This window comes from Tupaia chinensis, unplaced genomic scaffold, assembly GCF_000334495.1.
Source record: "Tupaia chinensis unplaced genomic scaffold, TupChi_1.0 Scaffold145147_1, whole genome shotgun sequence".
Taxonomy (NCBI): domain Eukaryota; kingdom Metazoa; phylum Chordata; class Mammalia; order Scandentia; family Tupaiidae; genus Tupaia; species Tupaia belangeri.
In genome coordinates, this window is record NW_006205007.1 from 2,920,814 (window position 1) to 2,944,772 (window position 23,959).

The window sequence follows — 23,959 nt, forward strand, 5'->3', positions numbered from 1 at the left end:
CCAATTGGAGAGGGGATGCTTTCTTGCTTCTCCTCTCTGTCTCTCTCTCATCTCTCTCTCTCTCTGGTGAGCATAGGCACCCTCTGCTAATTAAAAAAAAAAGAAAAGGTACATTGCTGATTAAAAGACTGTGTTTTTAAACTTATTGTCTTTCCTGCTCCTGCAATTATTAAATAATTCTCTGTTGACTCTGTTAGTTCTAATGCCTATAAGCTATTAGAGCCATGCAATAACAGCGATGAGAGGAAATTTGGTTTTACTGCCTGTGCGTGTAACTTAAGTAATCTAACATGCACATTATTATTTGTTCAACAATGATTATTTTCTTAATAAATGAGATGTGAAGCAGCTTTTCCTGTTTACAAAACATATGCAAATTAAGCAAGAGCATTATTTTAAAAAAGAAATGGCTCTTCAAATTTGATACATAAAAATCATTGTTGTATAGTTAGGAAAAATGAATACATTATAATTTTTAGACATTTGTTCTTTTAGATTTTGGGAAATAAACACAAATATGATTTATAGCTACTCATAGAAGTTTCTAAAAGATACATAGACAAAAGTGACTATTGAAATTCAAGGAAAATATGCAAGAACTTCATTTTACAAATGAAGTTTGTAAAAAAAATCCTTATCCCTGGAAACTTCAACATTGGAGGTTTCAATACGCATGGAATATCCTAATACGTTATTTATTTTTCAGTACTATCTATCAAAAAACAATGATATACCTAGTTTAACAGAGTCAGCTTGGTTTAACAGCAGGCTTACTGAGTCATAGCATTAAGTGCTATTTCAGTTATGTTTTTAGAATAAACCTAAGAAGGAATTGTAATGTACCTCAAGAATGTAATTCCTTGAAATTCTTCTACAAAGAAAAAGACTGCTTTTCTGAAAAAGTTAATTTACTAATGATAAAGTTAAATTCTTGCCCAATGCTGTTTCAGAAAATTTAAAATAGTACCAAAAACAAAACAAAACGAAAAGGTCTGTCATCTTTGTCTTGATGAGCTTCAAATTAAAACGACCAAACAAAACAAAACCCAGGGCACATTACCTAGCTCACATGGTTAGGGCTCCCTGTCAGCCCGACAACTTGCAAAAGCTTTCTGACCAGACACCGGTTCACCGATGGACTCTGTGGTCACTGGTTTAAGGGTAAAGTGTGCTTTTTCATTCTACAGTGTTTAGTTCCAAACCAGCATCTCTCAAAGTGAACATTTATGCTCTGGATTCTCAAATTGCAAGGCCACACAGATCTTCACTTCTGAGATGTACTTCTGCAATTTTACACTGAGAAATTAATCCTGCTGTGAATGTGTGAACACAATTTAAATGCCTTGATCTTCACTGTTCAATCTAGACCAGCGCTGACTCAGAATCTCCCATCTTGATCAATGCATTCCGTGTCTTCTTTGCCCAGTTCACTAGCCACCACCCACATGTGGCTGCTGACCACTTGTAATTTGGCCAGTGCAACCGATGAATTGAACTGAACTGAATTTTAACTCATGCGGCTCCTGGCTACTATTCTGTGGAGCTCAGATCTAAATTAGTTAGTGTTTTTGATAATGCTTTGCTAAATTATCAAATTTCAATGAATTGTTTCATTGAAGCTATAAAAACATTTCTATATTTAAGTGAACATTTATATTATGATGTATGATAATCACTTACTTTTATGTCTGTCTTTCCCCTATTTTTTTTTTTTTTTTTGGCCACATAGGAAGGAAGTATGAGAAATCATCCCCTGCAATCCCTTCTCCTCTTGTTTCCTCTTGGAATTTTGGGCATGTGTGCACACGCACCTGGCATTATTTTTCAAGCCTCTGGGTCTAGGGCTTGAACTATGGTTGGCATTCAGCGCCTTAACCACTATACTGCCTGCTGGCCCCTCCCTTATTTGTTTATTCTATAAATATATTCTGAGGACATAATACTCTCTAAATCTCATTCTAGGCAAGGGACTATGAAGAGAAGAAAAAATGTGTATAGTCCCTGCCTTGCAGGAGTTTAAGATCTAGCATGGAACAGGCAATTGGGCAACAAATTCAGTAGTGCCGTGTCGGAAAACAGATCCCATTATGACTGTAACAGAGGAAAAGCACCTCACATGAGTTCCAGGGGCTTTGTGGACAATTTCCCAAAAAGTATGAACTGGAATCCAACTTGAATGATAGATAAAAGCCAAGCAAAGACCTAGTTAGAAATTTGAAGACAAAACAAATAGAGCTTGAAAAGGTTGGAGGAAGCAATAGGCTTGGTGTGGCTTGAGCGAAGGTGGACAGTGTGTGTGTGAGGGGAGCTTGATGGGAGGGGACAGCAAAAGGCGAGGCTGAAGAGGAAGAGAAATACAGGGCCAGATCAGGCATGGCCTTGTGATTCATTCTAAGGACTAGGAGTCCTTGAGGGGCCCTGGTTATTTATATTTGTATCTCTAGGCTTTCCATGGCATTTAGCACATGGCAGGAATTCAAGAAATCTTTTTTCAGAGAATGGAAGGATGAACATGCACAAAAAAGTAAACGCATTTTTTTCTCTTAATATAAGTAGCTGGATATAATACACATCTACTCAATACACATAAAATAATTTTACATAGCTATATTTTTGTAAGTATAAAATTAGAACCTCTTTAGTTGGTTTAAAGATGATGAAAGCTCAAGTAAAACAGACACATTTTCATATTTTGCATGCGCTCCTGAATTTTGAAATACACAATTTATAAAGAAGTCCAATTTCACTATTCAGTACCTTTGTTTTTCAAGAGAACTTGTGCTCATCATTTTCCCCAAACTATGTAGGGGCGGTTAGCAAGCTGATAACCTCTGGTAGCACGACAAATTAATAAAGGTTAAGAGCTATTTCAAGGCCCTCCCAATCCCAGTGCAGGCCTTAATTATTACTGTGCAAGAAAACATCTTGCTGCAAAAACTTTTTAGATGTCTCTAAGTTTGAACAGGATTTAAGTGACAGAAACTGAAATTTCAAGTAAATATCTCTCTCATACACACACAACATATGCATACACACACAACACAGGTGCACACGCACACACACATACACATACCATTTCGCCTATTCTTTCATCTAAAAATAAAAGCCAATCACCCTCTATCTGAGACAGTCGTGAATCAAAGGTTTTATTGGCGTTATATCCATCTCTGAACTTCCTCGGGAGCAGCTAAGGGCCGTTGCTTTCACTCTCACTCTCCCCTTACTCACTGGACTACTGGCCCAGACTGGATGAGCAGCTCAAAATAATCACTGAGTCACTGAGGGAGCCAGAGACTCCTTCCTGCCAGTGCTAAGTGATACTCCCATATGGGATCTGTGGTTAGAAAACATGGGCTGGATATGGAGGTAACCTGTCTGGAACTTCTGTCACTCCAAGGATCAGCCGCAGTGCTCTGGCAGAGTACAGGACCTGCCTGAATGCAAGGCTTTTCCCAATCGTTTAGCCTATGCCTTCAAGTCAGCAGCTTGGACTGCATTCATGAGGTTCGTGCTCCTTTGCCTTGCAATTGCTCCCAAGCTGCTTTTCATATATGTGTTGTACCTCCTCAACAAGAACGCCTGTCTTCTGCTGTTTCGGAAGCCCTGCATGGTGCAGAGTATAACGTGGTGCTCGCCACGTCATGGCTCGGCACAGCAGCGGCCTCCAGCACATCCTGTGGGACCCGTGTTCTTCAGGCCATTCTCAAATGCCCCACAACCACATCACCTTCCGGAAATAGAGCCCAGTATAAACTAGTCGCTAAGAGAACTAGGAGTGGAGCTACATGCATCGGACGACGGAGGGGGCAGACCCTCAGTATCATCTGGTCTCGACTGAATGTCAATGGCCTTGTAAGCTGGCATCTGGGGTAAATATCTAGCACACTTGTTACAGAGTTTAATAAAATGGACTTTGAGAGAAAGGGTTTTCATACAATAACTGTTTTTGTTATTTTTTAAACCAATGGATTAAAAATTTAACACATTTACTAAATCTGGCATATTTACATATTGTATCTAAACAGATATTCAAGCTGCATTAGAATATAATAATAAAAAAACGATCTCAGTCTGTCTGTGAAGCTTTTGTGAGTCTTTGTGCCATTGTAACAGTAGTGCTAATTATCAAGCAAAGACACGATAATTATGCAGACAGCTTTTTTTTTTTTTTTTTTTGCTAAAAGAAGGACTCTTTTTTTAACACCCACACACTGCACAATTTCCTATGACCCTGTAACACTGGGATGGCCCAGAAATTTGTATTATCGTCTAAATGCTGGGAATTTTATTATTTCTTTCCCACTCCCTCCTTTTTTTTTTTTTCTTGTGAGTAAACTGTTTTTAGAGGGTTAGGGGAGAGGGGTAATGGTCCAAATGGGAAATATAAAACTAATGACCCTTCATGAAACATATTATGCTCCTCATTAAACTTTACTCAGTTAAATGTATTCCATTAAATTAAAATAAATAGGATTTAAAATTCTACCCAGGAGTTGTAAACTATCTTAACTTTCAACTCTATATTAGATCACATTCTAATCTAAGAGCAGATTCCCACCTCTCTGACGTGTCATAGCTTCTTAGTCTCAAGCGCAATTTATATCTTAGCGCTGCAGAGGTTTCCAAACTGTGTGTGTCTCAGAATTACTTGAGGAACTTGTTACACATGCAGCTTCTTATCCACATGACCCTTCTGTACCAAATATCTCAAGTATCTGGTTTTCAGCAATCGGCCCTTTGAAAAATACCCCATGTGTGTGTGATGTGAAACTTGATCAAGCTTAGAGAGCCCATATTACTTTTGTCCACCATCTTTGTTGTTATCGAAATGAAGAAAAGACAAATACATGAAGAATGTGTAGTCTGGGTAGTTGGACAAGGCAAATCTACAGTGTGTTAGACTGACATGGTACATTTATTTTAAGAATTGAGCCATCAGGGCCCATAAGTGGTGTGGCGGTGAAGCACTGGACTCCCACTTAGCCAACTGAGGCTCAAGTCAAAGATCCGGCAACTTGAAATCATGCCACGGGCATGTGTGAAGGCCCAAAATCCCAAGAGGAGGATGGAGAAGGAATTGCAGCATAGCCATCCCTCCCGGGGTAGGAGTGATTTTTCACCATCTATTTCTTTGTCTCTGTCTCTCCCTGGTGAGTGTACATGCTTTATGGCCAAAACAAAACAAAACAAAAAAACAAAAAAACAAAAAAAAAGGAAAGAGAAAAAAAGAAAAAGCATTGAGTCATCAAATGTCTAAATTTGACCTCAGATCTCCTGAATTTCTTTTTGAGTTATTTAGACTTAATCTACTGAGGTTAAATGCAAGATAATGGAGCTGCTACTCTTCTCTCCCCTTTTTAATTTTGTTTTCCAGAGAGTACATGTGCTGTCAGGACAGAGATAGAGAAGGAAAGAGGAAGAACCCTTCCCACCCCCCACCATGGGGGATGGTCACACTGCAATCCCTTTTCCTCCACGTCTTCCTCCTTCATGGATTTTGGGCATATACACATATGTGCCTAGTGTGTTTCAGAAACCACCAGATCTGGAACTGTTTGGTCAGCTGTGTGGGATTCAGTTGCCTTAACCAGCACGCCATGGAGCTGCCTCGACCACCATGCCAGGGAACTGCTTCAACCACCATGCCACAGGCTGACCCTCACCCTTTTTAAAAAATATCAATTAAAAAAAATTACAATGTTGCAAAAGACTTCCAAAGTCATTCTCTTAATCTTTGAGGTGAGAAAACATCATCCCAGAGACACAGCTAATTTGGCCCAGCACATGGTGGTGCCAATCAAGCATTTAAATCAAGACATGTGATTTTTAACCTAATGCCCTTCTCATGGTCGTTAATGAAGCTGGACCCTCAAATACCCACTTGTCTAAGAATATGAGTCTTATTCGGAATGTGCCATCGTAAGGCACCTTTAACTCATATACTACATTCCTGAACAAGACCCTCAGAAGATCAATTTTCTAGATTTTAAACTCCTTTAAAAAAGTAAATTTTATTAGTCGACACATTAAATACTTAGCACATTAGTTCTGTTTATCATTCACTTAAAGAAAACTTTTATTGGGGCTGGCAGGTGGCGAGGTGCTTAAGGGCACTGGATTTCCACATGGTCACCTGCAATTTGAGTCTTGGACCTGGTAGCTTGCTTTCTTTCTCTCTTACTCTCTCTTGCTCTGTCCCTCTCTGGTCAAATTAAAAAATAAATAAACAAACAAACAAACAAATAAAACATTTATTTACTCATTTATTTGTTGGGAATTTCAAGATGCCAGGTCCAGGTCTTGAACCATGGTCAGCCATGTGGGAATCCAGTGCCTTAATCACTGTGCTCCTTATCATTCACTTTTATTTCTCTGAAATTATGTGCTTCGCCTTGTTAAGTAATTAAATAAAATAAATCGATCTGCTCAGTATAGTTTAAAAGCTTCCAAATTAAAATAAAGAAATAAGAATCGGGCTCAGAGAATTATAACAGGTCAAAGTGAGATGGCTGTGGGAGACATATTAATTGGATCAGAATAAGTACAAGGTTTCTCCAAAAAAAAAGAACCAACTAAGTCATGGCAAGAATGATGTATACTCAGGCGCACTGACTCTGACTTCAGGCTTCTGAAACATTTGCTTATTTTCTTTCAATTCAGGGAAGGCAAGTAAGGAAACGAAGAGTAGCCACAAAAGTGAGAAAAATAGGCAGAAGGGAGCCATCCTCATTGTATCTCTTCCTGTTTTAGTAGCCATTGTTCCGGAAGGCTTGACTACAAGGCAACAGCATTTCAAAGGGTACATGCTGGATGCTTAGAAAGCTTCAACCAGAATTGTACAGTGAATTACACCAATGCTAAGGAATTTAAAATATGTTGGAGTTTTAAACATGATGCTTATGTATTTTTGGCATAATGAAACAATGTTTTAAATTTGACTCTGATAAAACATCGTGTTAACATTTAGGAATTTATTTTCATCTGCTTTATGATTCAATGCATATTACCAGTTTTCATTGTTACAGTAAACGATAAAACTTATGGAAAAAACACTTCTAGTAGGGTAATTGTGTTTACTCTTCTAGTCAGAAAGTATTTGGAAGAATGAAGTTGGAAGAGATATGAAATGAAAAACTGGAAGTTTTAAAGTTGGAGTGAGCTCATTCATGAATTTCTTTTTTCTTTGGCCATGCTGAGAAAGTATTCTATACACAGAAAGAAGTGATCAGGAGTCATCTATAATGTGAGAGGGCTGTCCCCTGGTCACAGTTCTCAACCCTGGTGTCCCCATGTACAGGGAAGGACAATGGTCACACAGAAGGATGAGGCAAATACTTGATTTCTAGCAAGGACCAGATTTGACGTGTCACTCGCATTATATAATGTTTTTCTTTCTTTCCTTTTTTTGGGGGGGGAGATAGGGTGCATGTACTTGCAGAAGAGACACAGAGACAGTAAGCAAGAAATCACCCCCTGTGGCAGAGGATCACCACCACAATCCCTTCTCCTTCATTCTCTTGGGTTTCGGGGCACGCACGCACTCAAGCTTGGTGTGTTTTAAGCCAACGGGTCTGGGATTCGGCCCATGGTTGACTATGTGGGAGTCCAGAGACATAAACAGTATACCATCTGCTGATCTCTCATCATATCATTCTAACCTGCATTTTGATCAAGGGCGGAGCAGCAGTTGTGATAACCTTGGGCACACACGAGGACTCCTAGGTGGGGAGGTGGCTGTGTGCTGGGTGAGGCGCAGGGAGGGGAGGGGAGGCACGAACACCCCACCTCTCTGCTGAAGCCCGGGGCTCACCTCCACGATGTCGGAGTTCGTCCGGCTCTCATGCGGCTCGTTGTACTCCGTGTACTTGAGCAGCACCTTGTCCATGTCGGTGCTGGCGTACTGGAACAGCTTGTTGGTGCTGTTGAAGATGATCAGCGCGATCTCACAGTCACACAGCACGCTCAGCTCGTAAGCCTTCTTCATCAACCCAAATTTCCTCTTCGTAAATGTCACCTGGAGAAAAGAAAGCAGGCAAGTTTTTGAAAGAAATAAAATTTGTGCCTGTGTGGTTTAATTTCTTACAGCACTTTTTTTTTTCCTTTGCAAAGCAATGGTGTGTAATTGTCAGAGCCCTTGGGCACTAACACATTTGGAAAGAAAGCAAATACATCTAAAACTAATTTCTGCTTAGAATTTGAAAATGTGTGATTTCTAGCTCGTTACTGAATGTGAAACCGTAAATGTAGAGATTCAATGTAGGGCCTTTTAATGAAGCTGACCAGAGAACTGTTCATATTTCTTTGAGCAATCTGAGATAAAATTAAAAAAAAAATCAACATGGTTAGCATCTTTCACAATGATAAGTTTGGAGCTTGTTTTGTGACCACTCGACATGACATTATGAACTTTAGCATTGTAGATCTGCGCTCAAAAAAAAAAAAAAAAATCTGATAATTTTTAGTCTCCTGCCATTTTAACTGAAAACACTTGAAGGATGTGACCAGGCCCTCAGACAATGTCACATTCTGTTTTCTAGAAATCCAACAGGGTGTTGGGAAGTACGTTAACCATAATACTGTTAGGGTTTTGGTTTCACTCTTCTGTGATCTTTCTTCCTCTTTCAGCTCAGAAATTGTATTGTTAACTTTGACTTTTTCTTAGTCTCCTGCCATTTTAACTGAAAACACTTGAAGGATGTGACCAGGCCCTCAGACAATGTCACATTCTGTTTTCTAGAAATCCAACAGGGTGTTGGGAAGTACGTTAACCATAATACTGTTAGGGTTTTGGTTTCACTCTTCTGTGATCTTTCTTCCTCTTTCAGCTCAGAAATTGTATTGTTAACTTTGACTTTTTCTTCTTTTAATCGAATCTATTACCCAGTCCCAGAATTCTTTCAGGGACTGTTTCTCAGGTTCACACTTGTCTATTTCCCGGGCGCTCTCATTCACACCCTGATCACTTCACTTTTGGACAGCCAAGCAGCTTCCTGTCCTCGTTGAACTCCCTGCCTGGAATCATTCCCTTCTCAATTCATCCCAGTCTGAAAAACTTCACCCTCTGCACTGTCTTTCTCCTGATGAGCTGTCTCTAAGAACCCTTCCCCTAGCGTTGAATACTTCCTGCCTGCCAATCCTACCACATGCAAATATATATTTTACTCTTTCCAATTTCAACGCTCTCGATTAAACTTCAGTTGTCACTCCAGCCTGCTCACAAAAAAGCACGAACACTCTTAATTGCAAATCTTCATATGGTCCAGTGTTCCCCAAAAGGCATTCTCTAGAATATTATTCCTATAAAATGTTCTTTAAAAGTCCAATGGCCTAATGCATTTAGGAAATGCACATTGCTCTATTAAAGGCTGTGAAACCTTTTAGACATTGTTTAACCTGCTTCTCTAACTTAACGCTGGCAGAAACACTTGTCTCTTTGCTTATTCATGTGTTCTGAGGCACATTCACAATCATTCTTCAGAACTAGATTGTTTAGGATCATACTATGGGAAGTGCTGACTAACTTAATTTACCTATTATTATTTTTTTTGACTTGATTATTTTTAAGATTTTTTAATTTATTTACATTTAATCACATCTTTACATTATACATTTATTTTTCCAACATAAATACCATGCATGTCAGTCAAGACAAAGATATTACTATATAAATTATCATCAGTAAATAGCTTCTTGTTTTTTGTTGGTTAAGCATACTTTTATCAGTTTTTTCCTTCTCCTTTCCCCTCCCTCCCTTCCATACTAAGATTTTTTTTTTTTCACATTGCATCAGAAATTGAATTCTTATGGGGCTTCATGCAAATAAATTGTGATTAACCTAATTTTTTTTTTTTGAAATAAGTCAGTTAATACCTCTTTTTAGTAAAAGGGGGAATGGAAAGAGAAAAAAAAATGTTTCAGAAGAAAATTACAGTGCACTTGTCACTAGACTCTAGCTTTGCCCATACTTTTAGATCTTTTGTGAATTTAGCTATTATTTTTAGTAGGGACTATTTTTTTTTTCTACCTGCAAATCCATCCCATCTTGCAGAGGCCTGCTCAGTGTTATCTACCATTTATTTGTACATAATTCCTAAAATCTAGATTCTCTCTTATCTTGGTCTCTGAATACCCAAGGATGTCCTCGAGTCCTTCACCTATCTAAACATCCCAGGAACTCCAACCCTCATGGCTCAGTCTCATTATCTTTATCCTCTAATCTGCTTTCCCGTTGGGCTGCCCTGTCTCACCAGAAGCTCAGTCAGCCAAACTAAAACCTTGGAGGGAACTTTGAACTCCATTTCCCAACCCACCCCTATTTCCCGACACCTAAAGAAATGTGTTGACGGGAACTGTGGAATAGCAGACAGAAAACCTGACCTGCTGGTCTCTTCATTCTTCCAGCTATTTTTTTTTTTAAAGTTAATTAATTAATTTTTTTTTGTGGCCTATAATTCTTTATGTTTTCTTAATAGCATCTGTCAGATTTTATAACTGGCATTGTTTCATGTGTGATGATTTGTTTAATATGTCCATAGTACCAGCTCCACAAGGCATGTGACATTTTATCTTACTGGTGTGTCCCAGTGCCTAAAACTGTAGACACGTGTGGGCACATTTTAAAGACCTGAGGTACAAACAAACTCATCAGGGAAAACCGTAATGTGAATCCTTTGGAAATACCAAGTTGTACATTCTATGAAATCATGTGATAAACGCCTGTCAAAATTTTTCAACAACTCATACACAGAATGTTTAAGAGATAAATTTATGCTTTACTTAATAATGGAGTCTGATTATTTTATCACATTTTCATGGAAGGTAGCGGGGTAGAAAGGAAAAATAAAAACATGGGGTTTGAAGTCAGAGATTTGAGCGCTGAAGCTATCTGCTCGCCACGAGAACTTCTCTTGCGTGAGTGATTCTAGTCTACATGTACATGAATAATAGAAATGGAGATAACACCTACTCTCAGGGTCCCTGTGAGGACTGTGAATAATAGGTGTGCATTATCACATATAGCACTTACAGGAGATGCTCAATAAACCCTAGTTCTCGCCCCTTTCTTAGTTGACCTAACAGGAAAAGAAAAACTAATAAAATATATATGGCTTGAAGAGTCATGGATTAATGCTACTTGAGGATATGACTTTTTTTTTTTTTTTTCTGGAGATGTTTTTGCTATAGGGTGTGTATACTCACCACAAAGACAGAGAGACACCGAGAGACAGAAAGCGAGAAATCACCCCCCAAGGAGGATGGCCACACCTCAATCCCTTCTCCTCCATTCTCCTCTCGGGATCTTGGGCACGCACGCACACATGCCCAGCAAGAGTTTAAGCCACTGGGTCTGGGATTCGAACTGCGGTCAACTACATGGGAGTCCAGTGATATAGCCATTACGCTAATTGCTGGTCCTGATATGACTATTCTTTTAAAAATTATTTTAATTTTATTAAAAAAATTATTTATTTAGTTTTATTTATTATTGTTATTTTTTAATTTGACCAGAGAGAGACAAGAGAGAGAGAGAGAGAGAGAGAGAGAGAGAGAGAGAGAGAGAGAGAGAGAGAGAGAGAAAGAAAGCAGAGAAAGCAAGCCATTAGGTCCAGGACTCGAATGGCAGTTGGCCATGTGGGAGTCCAGTACCTCAACCACCATGCCTCCTGCTGGCCCCAATATTATTATTCTCTTGATGGAAAGATAAAGCTGAACTATCCCCATTGACCATCTTTTAGAAAATACAGCATCCAGGTATTTACTGGCCCGTAGCACCTTGTCGATTTCTACTCAGCTTATTTACATTTCAACTTAGACAGTTCTTTGCAGTAATGGCCAATGTCTCACTTTGCATTTGGTGTTTACTGTCTTTCTTAGGTGCTTCTAATAAAATATGGCTAGTATTTTACTCCTGTATCTTATCATATTACTTTAGAAACTTTTATGCTGGTTCACTCAGATGAGTCATTACTGACATATGAAAAAGTCTATCTTTTCGGGTAAAGAGGCATAATCATTGATTCAATAGATCTATACAAAATGTCATTTATTATTTATTAAGTGCAATTTGATATACTGCACATTGACAATTCTATTTAGTAAAATAAGCTACAAAATATGTTTAATAGAGAAGGCACTGACCTAAAATACATTCATGTACCTAAAACCACTTTTAATCAGACTTCATGACCACAAACTGTAGGTGGAATGTCTCAATACAGCATGGTTTCTGTTGTACTCAAACCTCAGAATTTAGCACGTTAAAACACTGACCATCAAAGTACATTTTGGTGCAGAAATATCATTAAAGTCAACTACTGTTTCTGTTTACTTTTAGGTGCTCCTCAACTTCTGTGTAACCAAACAGGCTGCAGGATAATGCATACTTACTTAATAATACCTGTCAAAAAAGGCAGTGCATATAGTTTCTTTTCATTAAAACTGCACACTGAAATGATGATGACTGTATTAAGAGCATTTATGAAAATATCTTCAAAATCTACTCTTAATTGTTCTAAATTTAATTCCGTATTATGTTCATATTCTTCATAGCATACTCAAAATGTATTTTATAATGCTTTTTCTCTTTGTTCGTAGTTGGATAAAATTGTTTTTAAGCATTAAGCTTTCTAAAGAGATCTGGGATATTACTCTTCATTTAAAATATGCCACTCAATGACATAGATTGCGATTCAGAGCTTTTATATTTAAATATAATAATGTATTGTAATGATTACATGTTCATAACTTGACAATAGTTTGTAATGGGGACAAATCCATAGTTCTATTTCAACAGCATATTTTGAACCTTAGTTGTTTTTTGGTAGGCAGAGAGATGTCTTCTCTGGTTGTTTACATCTATCTGGGCGCATTGAGAAAATACAGACAATATTGCTTAAGCGGACAGTATAACCCAACTTTAGTTTTCACAGTTAAAGAAACTTAATATATGATACATGAATAGAAAACAAAACTACTCTGTAAACACTGACCATTTTTTTTATTTGCCTCTTGAAAGTTTACACAGCACCCAATGAAAATGATGGAATTATATTAAGATGTTTCTGTATTAAGTTTCATAGTAAAAGCCTGAGTTTTAAATCCTAGCATAAGGGTGAGCATTATACATTTTATGTTTACAATGGTGCTAGAACCTACTAAGTGTGAATCAAGAATTGAAATTAGACTTTGAAATTGAGAAAAGGCACATTCATTAAATATAGCTGCATACAATTCAGTTACCAAGACAGTAGGAATATCTACCGAAAGGCACATAGAAATAATTTAGTCAGTTTTTATTGAGCATTTTTTTATATCTCAGACATTACGCTAAACGATATTTATGGCTCATTGTCTGTGTCAGGCATTTGTACTAAGTGTTTCCATTTTTTTTAAGAATTATTAATTTAATTTATTCATTTATTTATTTTAACTTGACCAGAGAAAGACACAGAGAAAGAGAGAGAGAGTGAAAGTGAGAAAGCAAGCCACCAGGTCCAGGACTCGAACCATAGTCGGCCATGTGGGAGCATGCAGCGCCTTAACCACCATGCCACCTGCTGGTCCCCAGGCATCTGTACTAAGTGTTGTGGCTTCAATGACATAAAACATTAGGTTATCAGAAAAGTCACAATGTAGTTTTATTTTCTGTTTTTCTATGCAAAAATATGCCAACGATATGACTTTTCGACAGTCCATTGTTTGTGTCACCTCCTTGTGGCTGAAGTAAAAAAAATGTCACCTAATTCCTTGATACTTAAAAGAAATTTTCTTTATTTGGAAAAAAATGTGTTACCTAGCCCATAGAGTTACACATGCAGCGATGTCTAATGATCTGAAACGATGCTTTTATCTGGAATGAAGTGACTTCAGTTTTTGCTTCCAGACCAAGTTTTTCTCTATTCTGAGCAAGACAAACAATAGTAACTGTTAACCCAAGGGAGGTAAGTGTGAAAGTCAATCGTCCTCATTGGCGGTTTCTTATCTTGCACTTGGTGAACACTGGTTGCGGTGTTCGGCCCATCTACCCTTCCATCTGGCCACTGGCAGGCTCCCATCACACTTGTGGGGCTTGGTTTATTACGCCAGCTTCTTCATGAAGCTCTCAATGCCACATTCAGGTAAAATTCATTCTTCCCTCATTATAACCCTCAACACTCTTCCACACCTTTATCACACGTACTCTGGTAGTACAGATTCGGTTGTCCAGAGCCTGCCTCTTCTGCTGCCTTTGAGCTCTCAGAAGACCCCAATTCAGGTCTCACACAGACTCAGACCAGTGGACACTTATTGTATGCAGAAGGAGTGGCTTACGGAATGGAAGGACTCTTGTCTGAACGTCTCAGTATCATTTTCTATGAAAAGCAGACACTGCCAGCTACACGGTGTAGCAGTAATGTGCTACTCAAGAGAAGCTGATCCCACATGGTGATCTCTGTTCAAGTCCTGGGATCTATCAGCCTGAACTGTGCTGGACAATGCACATATGCCTACCATCTGACAGGCTGGAGGATGGAAGATGGTGACCATAGTAAAACCAGACCGTGTGGGGCATACTCCTCTCCTGTTTCTCTCTCTGTCATTAAGTGCACACATGCACTCAATCATGAATAAAAATAATTTTAAGAAGGGTTGAAAAGTGGCCTGGTGGTTAAGGCACTGGACTCCCACCTGGGTGACCATGGTTCGAGTCCCAGACTTGGCAGCTTGCTTTCTTTCCTTCCTTCTCTCTCTCTCTCACACTTTCTCTGAATCTCTCTGGTGAAACTTTTTTTAAAAATGATGATTATAAATAAAACTAAATAAATAATTCTTAAAAAAATAATTTTAATATACATTTAAAATTGTCTTTTTTGGGAGGCCAGAAAGGGGTATGGTGGTTAAAGGTCTGGATTCCCACATCACTGACTGCAGTTTGAGTCCCAGACCTGGTGGCTTGCTTTCTCACTTTCTATCTTTCTTTGCTGACTTAAAAATATATAAACAAGTAAAATAAAATAAATAATTCTCTTCAAAAAAATTGCCTTTTTGACAATGTAATCCCTCAAAAATAAGAGATTCTTGACACATATATATATATGTACATGTATATTTATTAAGAGGTTTCACATGTCACATGAATCTTGACAGAAAGTAATTATGCTCTTTTGAAATTTATAATAGGAGAAGCTAGAGAACGTCTGGAAAGAAATATCAATGTACATATGCCCTAGACTTCAAGAAAAACGTACTTCAAAAAGTTCAGAGAAAAGTGGTTTTTATTCCTTGCCTGGATGACTCATCATGAAGGATGTTGAAAAGTGGCCTGGTGGTTAAGGCACTGGACTCCCACCTGGGTGACCATGGTTCGAGTCCCAGACTTGGCAGCTTGCTTTCTTTCCTTCCTTCTCTCTCTCTCTCACACTTTCTCTGAATCTCTCTGGTGAAACTTTTTTTAAAAATGATGATTATAAATAAAACTAAATAAATAATTCTTAAAAAAATAATTTTAATATACATTTAAAATTGTCTTTTTTGGGAGGCCAGAAAGGGGTATGGTGGTTAAAGGTCTGGATTCCCACATCACTGACTGCAGTTTGAGTCCCAGACCTGGTGGCTTGCTTTCTCACTTTCTATCTTTCTTTGCTGACTTAAAAATATATAAACAAGTAAAATAAAATAAATAATTCTCTTCAAAAAAATTGCCTTTTTGACAATGTAATCCCTCAAAAATAAGAGATTCTTGACACATATATATATATGTACATGTATATTTATTAAGAGGTTTCACATGTCACATGAATCTTGACAGAAAGTAATTATGCTCTTTTGAAATTTATAATAGGAGAAGCTAGAGAACGTCTGGAAAGAAATATCAATGTACATATGCCCTAGACTTCAAGAAAAACGTACTTCAAAAAGTTCAGAGAAAAGTGGTTTTTATTCCTTGCCTGGATGACTCATCATGAAGGATGGAAAAGTCTGAAGATAAAAATTTAATTTCACAATCACAGGATAGGGAGAGAAAGGGAGTATCGAAGGGTTCAGGATAAATGCATTTGCTGAACAAAAATTTAGTGAACTTTCTGATAAGTCCAGATTTTCAAAGACTGTGCATTTGGCAAAGCGTCTCCTGAAATTCTCACATGCAATATTATATATTTGAGACTGGCTGGTAGTAATTTAACTAATTTAAATATGGCTAAAGGACTATGCTTAATTTTTTTTTAAACATTTCTTTATTTAATTCCATTTTCTATTATTATTTTTTAATTTGACCAGACTGAGACAGAGAAAGAAAGAAAGGGAAAGAAAGCAAGCAAGGGAATCCAGCGCCTTTAACCCCCACGCCACCTGCCGGACCCAAGGACTATCCTTAATGAGGCTGAATGGAGAGATGTTCTATTTAAGGGAAGGTCTCTAGTAAATACTGTGGGGATACAGAACTCCGTGTTCCAGCACGTTCCTGTCCCCTGCCATCGATTTAAAGACAGAGAAGACATGCTTATCAGAATTACACATCACGAGGACCAGCAGTTATTGAATGGCTATGTGGCTGCACTCCCATGTAGTCGAACGCGGTTCGTGTCCCAGACCCGGTGGCTTAAAAAACTCATGCTGGGCATGTGTGCGTGCGTGCCCAAGATACTGACTGGAGAACGGAGGAGAAAGGATTGTGGCGTGGCCATCCCCCTTGGGGGGTGATTTCTCGCTTTTTGTCTCTCTCTGTCTGTCTGGCGAGCACACGCACCCTATAGTAAAAACCTCTCAAAAAAAAAAAATTACACATCACTTAAACATGGGGAAAGCGTAACCCAATATCAGGAGAGCCTGTCTCCACAGCTCTTTCTATGGACTTAGAAATGTGGGTCAGAAAGCAAAATGAAGCAATCCAAGGTGATCTGAAAGTCCACACTCATACTTGAAAACCAACGATTATATAAGCTCAGGCTGGAGGGAAGGTAGCGTGATAACTGACTTTGGAAAAAGGATCTAAAGGTATAGAGTTCCATAATGGAAATTAATTATCCTATTGATCTTTTATTAATTTTTTGTTTGTTCGTTTTTGCCTTAGGGTGGGAGTGCTGGCTGGAGAGAGACGGAGAGAGGGGAAAGTGAGAATTCATCCCCTAGGGGAGAGAGCCACACCGTAGTCACATTCCTCCACTCTCTTCTTGGGATTTTGGACACACAAGCACACTCATCTGATGTGATTTTTAAGCTGCCAGGTCCGGGGCTCAAACTGTGATCTACCATGTGGGAATCCAGTGCCTTAACCATCACACCACCTGCTGGTCCCCCTGCTGATCTTTTTATTAAAGCAATCTTTGGTACTGTGTTCAGTTCTGAGAATTACCTTTGAAGAAGGCACCAGCAAAATTAGAGCATCTATAGGAAGACAAATAGGTTGATGAAGGTCTGAGAACAGTTTTGCATGGGGAAGTATTGAGGGAATCCGAACGTTTAACCCAGAAAAAACGAGAGTTGAAAGTGAAATGTTAAACCTTATCCCCAAGAGTTGAAGCCCTGAGGCCATGTGAAGAGGCATGTGAGTTACTGTGCTTTGTTCCATAGAGCAAAATTAGAAAGTATTATTGAAATCTTGAGGAGTTCAAAACAAAAGGAAGTCTAGTGATGAGAACTGTCCAAGAGAACAGTCTCCCCAAGTAGGAAAGGGCTCATTCCTGAACAGTTGCAAGTAGAGTTTCATATCCAGGAAAGTGTGGCAGATATCCCTAAGCAGGAAGTTGGACTAGAGTCGTTGAACATATCAATGCTAGTTTTTATTTATTTATTAGAAAACTATTTTTTTTTTTTTTTTTTAGGAAAGATTTTTGCTATAGGACATGTGTGCTCACTGGAGAGGCAGAGAGACAGAAAGTGAGAAATCACCCAGCAGAGCGATGGCCACATTGGAATCCCTTCTCCATTCTCTTCTTGGGATCTTGGGCACGCACGCATGTGTGCCCAGAGTTTTAAGCTGCTGGGTCCAAAACTCAAACTGTACTCAGCTACGGGGGAGTATAACAACATATATGCTATGCCATCTGCGGGTTCCATTGATTCTAGGTTTTTTTTTTTAAATTTTATTTAACTTTGTTTATTTTCTTATTTTAATTTGACCAGAGAGGGACAGAGAGAGAGAGAAAGAGAGAGGAAAAGTGAGAAAGTAAGCTGCTGGGTTCAGGACTTGAACTGTAGTTTTTTTTTTTAATTTTATTTAACTTTGTTTATTTATTTTCTTATTTTAATTTGACCAGAGAGGGACAGAGAGAGAGAGAAAGAGAGAGGAAAAGTGAGAAAGCAAGCCGCTAGGTCTGGGACTTGAACCGATAGGCCATGTGGGAGTCCAGTGCCCTCAACCACCACACCACCTGCCGGCCCCTGATTCTAGTTTTTAGATGATGAAATTCTATGCCTAGGTAGCACAGTCTTTTGGATAAAGAAGAAAATTAGGATGAATGGTAGTATGGTTTAAATAAGCACCCACTTACACAGTTTCACTCTATGTAGAGTGCCTTATGTTTTAGTAACTCATCCACACCTCTTATTTCCGTATTCCAAGAAATAAAACGGGGTTACTTTCTTTTTGTGGATAGAAGAGATACAAAATACTAAATAATTTGAATAAGCATTAAATAATGTACTGAAAATGCACAGAAAAAATTATCTGTTCACACCAATAACATAGGAAACTCACATTTTTAAAATATTTTTAAAAGAAGCAGTATGGATGCATCATTACTGGGGCAGTGTGGTGCAGAAACAAAAATATAGCAATTGAAAATCAAGTTTAGAGGCCTGCTCAGTGGCCTGGGAGTAAGCGGAGCTGGATCCAACAAGGACTACCAGATGGTTCAAGTCCCAGAGCTGGAAACCTGAGAAATATTCTGAGTGTGTGTGCATGCATGCCTGAAATTCCAAAGGGAGAGGGAGATGGGAGAGAAGGGATTGTGGCATGCCTATTCCCATGAGAAGTGCTTTCTTCTCTTCCTCCTTCTCTCTCTCTGTCTCTCTCTGGAGAGTACACATGAATGATCAGATAGCTGAATGGAGGAATATGCATTTTTGGTCATCTAAAATGAATAGTCAAAAGTAAAATAAATGTCTATATATTGTGTTGTTGGAAAACTCATGACACATTTTTGTATCATGATGCAAAATACATCATGACTTTTCTGATGACCCAATGCATTCAAACTATGTCAACAAGATGCTTGCTACCATGAGAAACAAATTTCACAGTTATTTTGCCTTTTTTTTTTTTTTAATACTTATAGTAAAAATGTACATTTTGTAGAATTAAGCAGGAGATGAACCGGACTGGGATGAATTTTATGTGTGGTTGGTTTGTGGCATTGTAGCATGCATTTCCTTAATTCTACTTTTACATAACAGGATTATCTTTATTTGGTGAATTTTTTTCTAACAAGTTTGAAAAGCTTCATAAGAAGTTACGGTGCTACATTTCAGCATCTCTTCGAAGTTAATATTTAGCACAGTTTATCATTCCCATGTCTGAGATGAGTCCTGTAAACAAAGAGGTCAATCGCCTTAACCAAGACCCCCAAACCACTCCCTGGATGTACGAGACACAGAACCCTCTTCATACAAAATTCATCTTTCTTCCCATTAGTCACTGCTCCTTGCCCTTCTTAGCTAATTCTGCATGCTAGAGGTTCAAGTTCAGCCCAGCATGCACGTGATTAACTCTCAGTGTACAGTTTTTGTGGGAAGTCACATTAAGAGTCATCAGAGGGACCAGCAGATGGCAGAATGGTTACATTTCTGGACTCCCATGTAGTCCACAGTGGTTTGAGTCCTGGAACTCGTGGCTTAAAACTCACGCTGTGTGTGTGTGTTTGTGTGTATGCCTGGAGAGAGAATGGAAGAATGGAAGAGAAGGGATTGAGGCATGGCCATGCCCCCCCAGGGGTGATTTCTCACTTTCTGTCTCTCTCTGGTGAGCACATACGCCCTATGGCAAAAATCTCTCTTAAAAAATAAAAATAGATTCATCAGAAGTTCCGGGGAGTACAGGCAGAGGAGAGCATAACGTATCTATTAATGTAAAGATAGCTTTCTAGGTTACAGTAGAAGAAAATGCTAACGACACTAGATGGAGAACAAGGTGGCTTCTGGTTCTGACGATAAACCGAAGCTCCTTTTGTGTGGTCTCTGCAGCCAGCTCTGCTCTCACTCACGCCATTCCCACTCGCACCAGTGAGAACCACATGAATGCACCAGTGGGCACACACTAGTTCTATATTTATGGATGTTTGTTTAAATTTCACAAACTGGCAAGTATTGGGGTTGGTACAAAATGCAGGCCTGCTTAAAGCCAGAATAAAAACAGTGAGCTTCTGACGGACACACAGGCAATGTCAACGGACACGTCCTAAAAGCGGGACAAGGCCTGTATCGTCTTGTTCAGACCAGGGAACGCAGTTTGACCACTGTGTAACGGAAAGGGCATTTCATGATCCTTCTCCACTGCACACGCTCACTCCCCCCTTTCATCGCCCAGTCCTGGCCCCGTTCATAAAGTTGGAAGAGCTTTTCTGCCATTTTCATGTAAGAGTTTTTATACCTTACAGGGAAGAGTTCTGAACTTAGGAAAGAAAAGGACCTTTGGAAATAGCAGCTACTCACAGCTACAAGAAAAATTATTTGAGGTCTTAACTCCACCTGACTTGAGGCATGTCACTTAAGGAAATAACAATAATTTTCTTTTAGGTTTTTTTGCCATAGGGTGTGTGAGCTTTCTGGAGAGAGACAGTGAGAGGGCAAGTGAGAAACCACCCCCCAGGGGGAACGGCTACACACAATTCCTTGTCCTCCATTCTCCTCTTGGGATTTTCGGTATGCATGCACATGCTCCAGGTGTGATTTTCAGGTCACCAGCTCTAGGACTTAAACTGTGGTCATCCATGTGGGAATCCAGGGTTTTAACTACAATGCCATCTACTGGCCCTAATTTCAATTATCTTATTTTTTTTTTTAAAGAATTAATTAATTATTTAATTTGACATGAGCGAGAGAAAAAATGAGAAAGCAGGCCACCAGGTCCAAGACTCAAACCACGATCGGTCACGTGGGAGTCCAGTGCCTCAACCACCACCCCACTTGCCAGTCTCAACAACAAGTTTTTTCTTTTTTGAGAGAGAGAGATTTTTGCTATAGGGCATGTGCACTCGCCAGAGAGACAGGGAGAGATGAAAAGCAAGAAATCACCCCCCCGGGGGGATGGCCATGCTGCAGTCCCTTCTCCTGCATTCTCCTCTTGGGATCTTGGGCAAGCATGCACACATGCCTGGTATGATGTTTAAGCCACCAGGTCCAGTACTTGAACCGTGGTCCACTAAATGGGAGTCCAGCGACATAACCATTACGCCATCTGCTGGTCTCTCAACAATAATCTTTATAGGTCCCAAATACTTCTTTCTACCAATCAGAATAATTCTGGCCTAATTTTTAAAATAATATTTTTCTCTTTATTGTTGATAAAACGCATTCATACTCATGACAGAGAGATAGAGACAGAACTACTCTCCACAGGGTCCAGTCATGACCCCACCACCTTCTCCTAGCTCATTGGATCCTGGGTACTTGTGCACTTTGGCTGATTTGGGTGGGGACTTGAACCACAGCTACTATGTAGGATCTGGCTTCTCTTGAGTGACTGCACCATGGACCTAGCCCTGGCTTGCTCTTAAATGAACCTTAGCATGCTCAAAGAGTAGAGAATTTTTTTTTTTTTACCCATTTCTTTAACTCGCACATAGTCGTTACTTTATTTTAGAATGGAACTAATACACCCAGTTCATTATATCTTCAAAGTTTAGAGATTTTATCATTTTTTTCCACTCTAAACAGAGTCATGATTAATACAACCTTCATTCTAACCTCATCTCCCTGCCTAGAAATCTCTGTTTCCTCGCAGTTAAGGAAACCGAGTGACTAATCAGCGACAAGATGGCCAGTGCACAGACACAATGCCCTCTGTCATCCCGAGCCACTGGGTCTTCCTATGTGTTTAAAGGGTTAGAGATGGAGTCAAGAGTCTGCCAGGACAATCTTTAATTGGGAAAAAGGGAAATGCCCTCCTAAATGCTCTCCCCCGCCCCCTCCCTCGCCTCGTTCCTGACAGTAAGCAATGGTGCGACTGTCCTACAGTATCCCTCTCTAGTTTTATTTTGTTTAATTCAGTCTGTCATTAGAAAGGCTTGCGAGCTTTAGGCCTGATGATTACTCTCGGTGGGAGGAAGCCATGCCACTGCAGACTTGTGTTCTAGACAAGCGCGCCTTTATACAATGACAGGCCTGCCATCGTAAATGAAAGGCCCTTTAAAGAGCAGTGAGGGACTCTTTCAAGCAGACTGCTACCATGTGCTGGTAACCCTGCAGCACAACTCGGGAGGATGAGACAGCACTGTGTTCTACTGCAAAGAGGACTATTGTCCTCGGTAGCCTCAAGCAAATTGAGCCGCGTGCTGAAATACAGTCGTATTTCCAAAGGATTTTCAAGCAGGAGTTCCTAAAATTCGAACACGAACGCGATAAAAGGATTAAAATAAGGGGCTTAGGGTAGGGAATTCAGAATTCTGGATGGACCCTCACTCGAAGTTAACACCCCTAAATAAAACTTGAAATCCTGCGCACTGCATGCTATTTTGAAGAAAACTAATAAACAGCAGATTAGGTTACGATAAAGTAGTTGAATTAATATTAGTAAACTTGAGGGTTTATAAATAAATGTCGAGTCTGGGTTTTACAATTGGTGACAGTAGATTTCTGATACAGTTGTCTATATAAGAAAAAGGAAGAAGGATAGTCTAAAATTATTAATCAGGATTTAAATGACTTTATCATGGCTAAATTTTTAAACCTAAAAATGTTCCTGGCTTTTAAAAGAAGGAGAACGACAATATGCTTTTAGTTTTTTTTTTTTTTTTTTTATATGCACTGCTCATGTCTGCTGATTTGTTAAAAGGCTGATTCATATTTAAAATCCAATTTGTTGATGCCGTTATATAAAATAAGTACCTCTGTTTCGCCACACGTTATCTACATAAAATATGCCATTTGAAATTGAGAGGAATCGAATAAATCAGTTAATATTTTGGGGGCAAAAACATGTTTACTAATTCAACAAAGCCAAAATGTACCTAAGGTAAAGGTCAAAGAATACTTCATTCCCTGCTGAGCAAAGGCTCAGGAAGCACATTTGTCTACGTCTTCCTGTCATAACAGGAAGAGTGTAACTTCTTCCTTTCCACAATGGCTTCAGTTTTACCTCCTAACTCCAATATTTTCTCCCTCAGGGCCTTCCAAATCAATCCTTGCAAGACAGAAGGCAGGAGGCTGTCTCCGTTGTATTTTCCAAACAGTTGCATTTGTTGAAATGTTACTTAAATGTTAGTGATTTCCTAAGCGAAGCGGTTCCAACTTAAAATTAAAAGTCACATTTTCAAACACTTAGATTGGTTCTTTTATTCTTTTTAATGGTCCCACATTTCAAGAAAAATCCAAAAATTCATCACATATTATGGGATTTCTATTTACTTTCATACTTGTTATTAGATAAAATACAAATTTCTGCATGGTCTTCAGTAGGAGTAGACTGAGATATAAACTTTAAGAATACTTTCACCACAATGATTTTTTAAGTTCTAATTTAGATGAAATAAGTTATGTTAAAGGAAGTTTAGCTGCGAAGGACCCAGCTTTTGAAACCATGAGCATCATGTCTTCTGATCTACAATTTGGAAGAAACCTTTTGGTTTATGTGGTCTATTTATAATGTTAATATTTTTAGTGCTGGTTTCTCAGTAATACAATGTCACACAGTTTGTGCACTTGCAAAGCTAAAGGGACTTGTAGCGAGTGGTGTGTGCATGCATTCACGGAAGTGAAAGGGGACATTCAATGTCAACCTCTACACAAAATTTTTGAAATACAAAAAAACAAAATGGAATTTTCA

General features: G+C 38.9%; 1 protein-coding gene across 9 annotated transcripts in view; it reads right to left on the reverse strand.

Annotated features, from left to right (window-relative positions):
- MEF2C (myocyte enhancer factor 2C) overlaps positions 1-23,959 on the reverse strand; it is a 183,404-nt gene that overhangs the window by 86,454 nt on the left and 72,991 nt on the right. For all 9 annotated transcript variants that reach the window (XM_027767998.1, XM_006167814.3, XM_027767999.1 and 6 more), the window contains exon 3: positions 7,811-8,014. In XM_027767998.1, the coding sequence (XP_027623799.1) occupies positions 7,811-8,014 (204 nt within the window). The remainder of the gene's footprint in view (positions 1-7,810; positions 8,015-23,959) is intronic.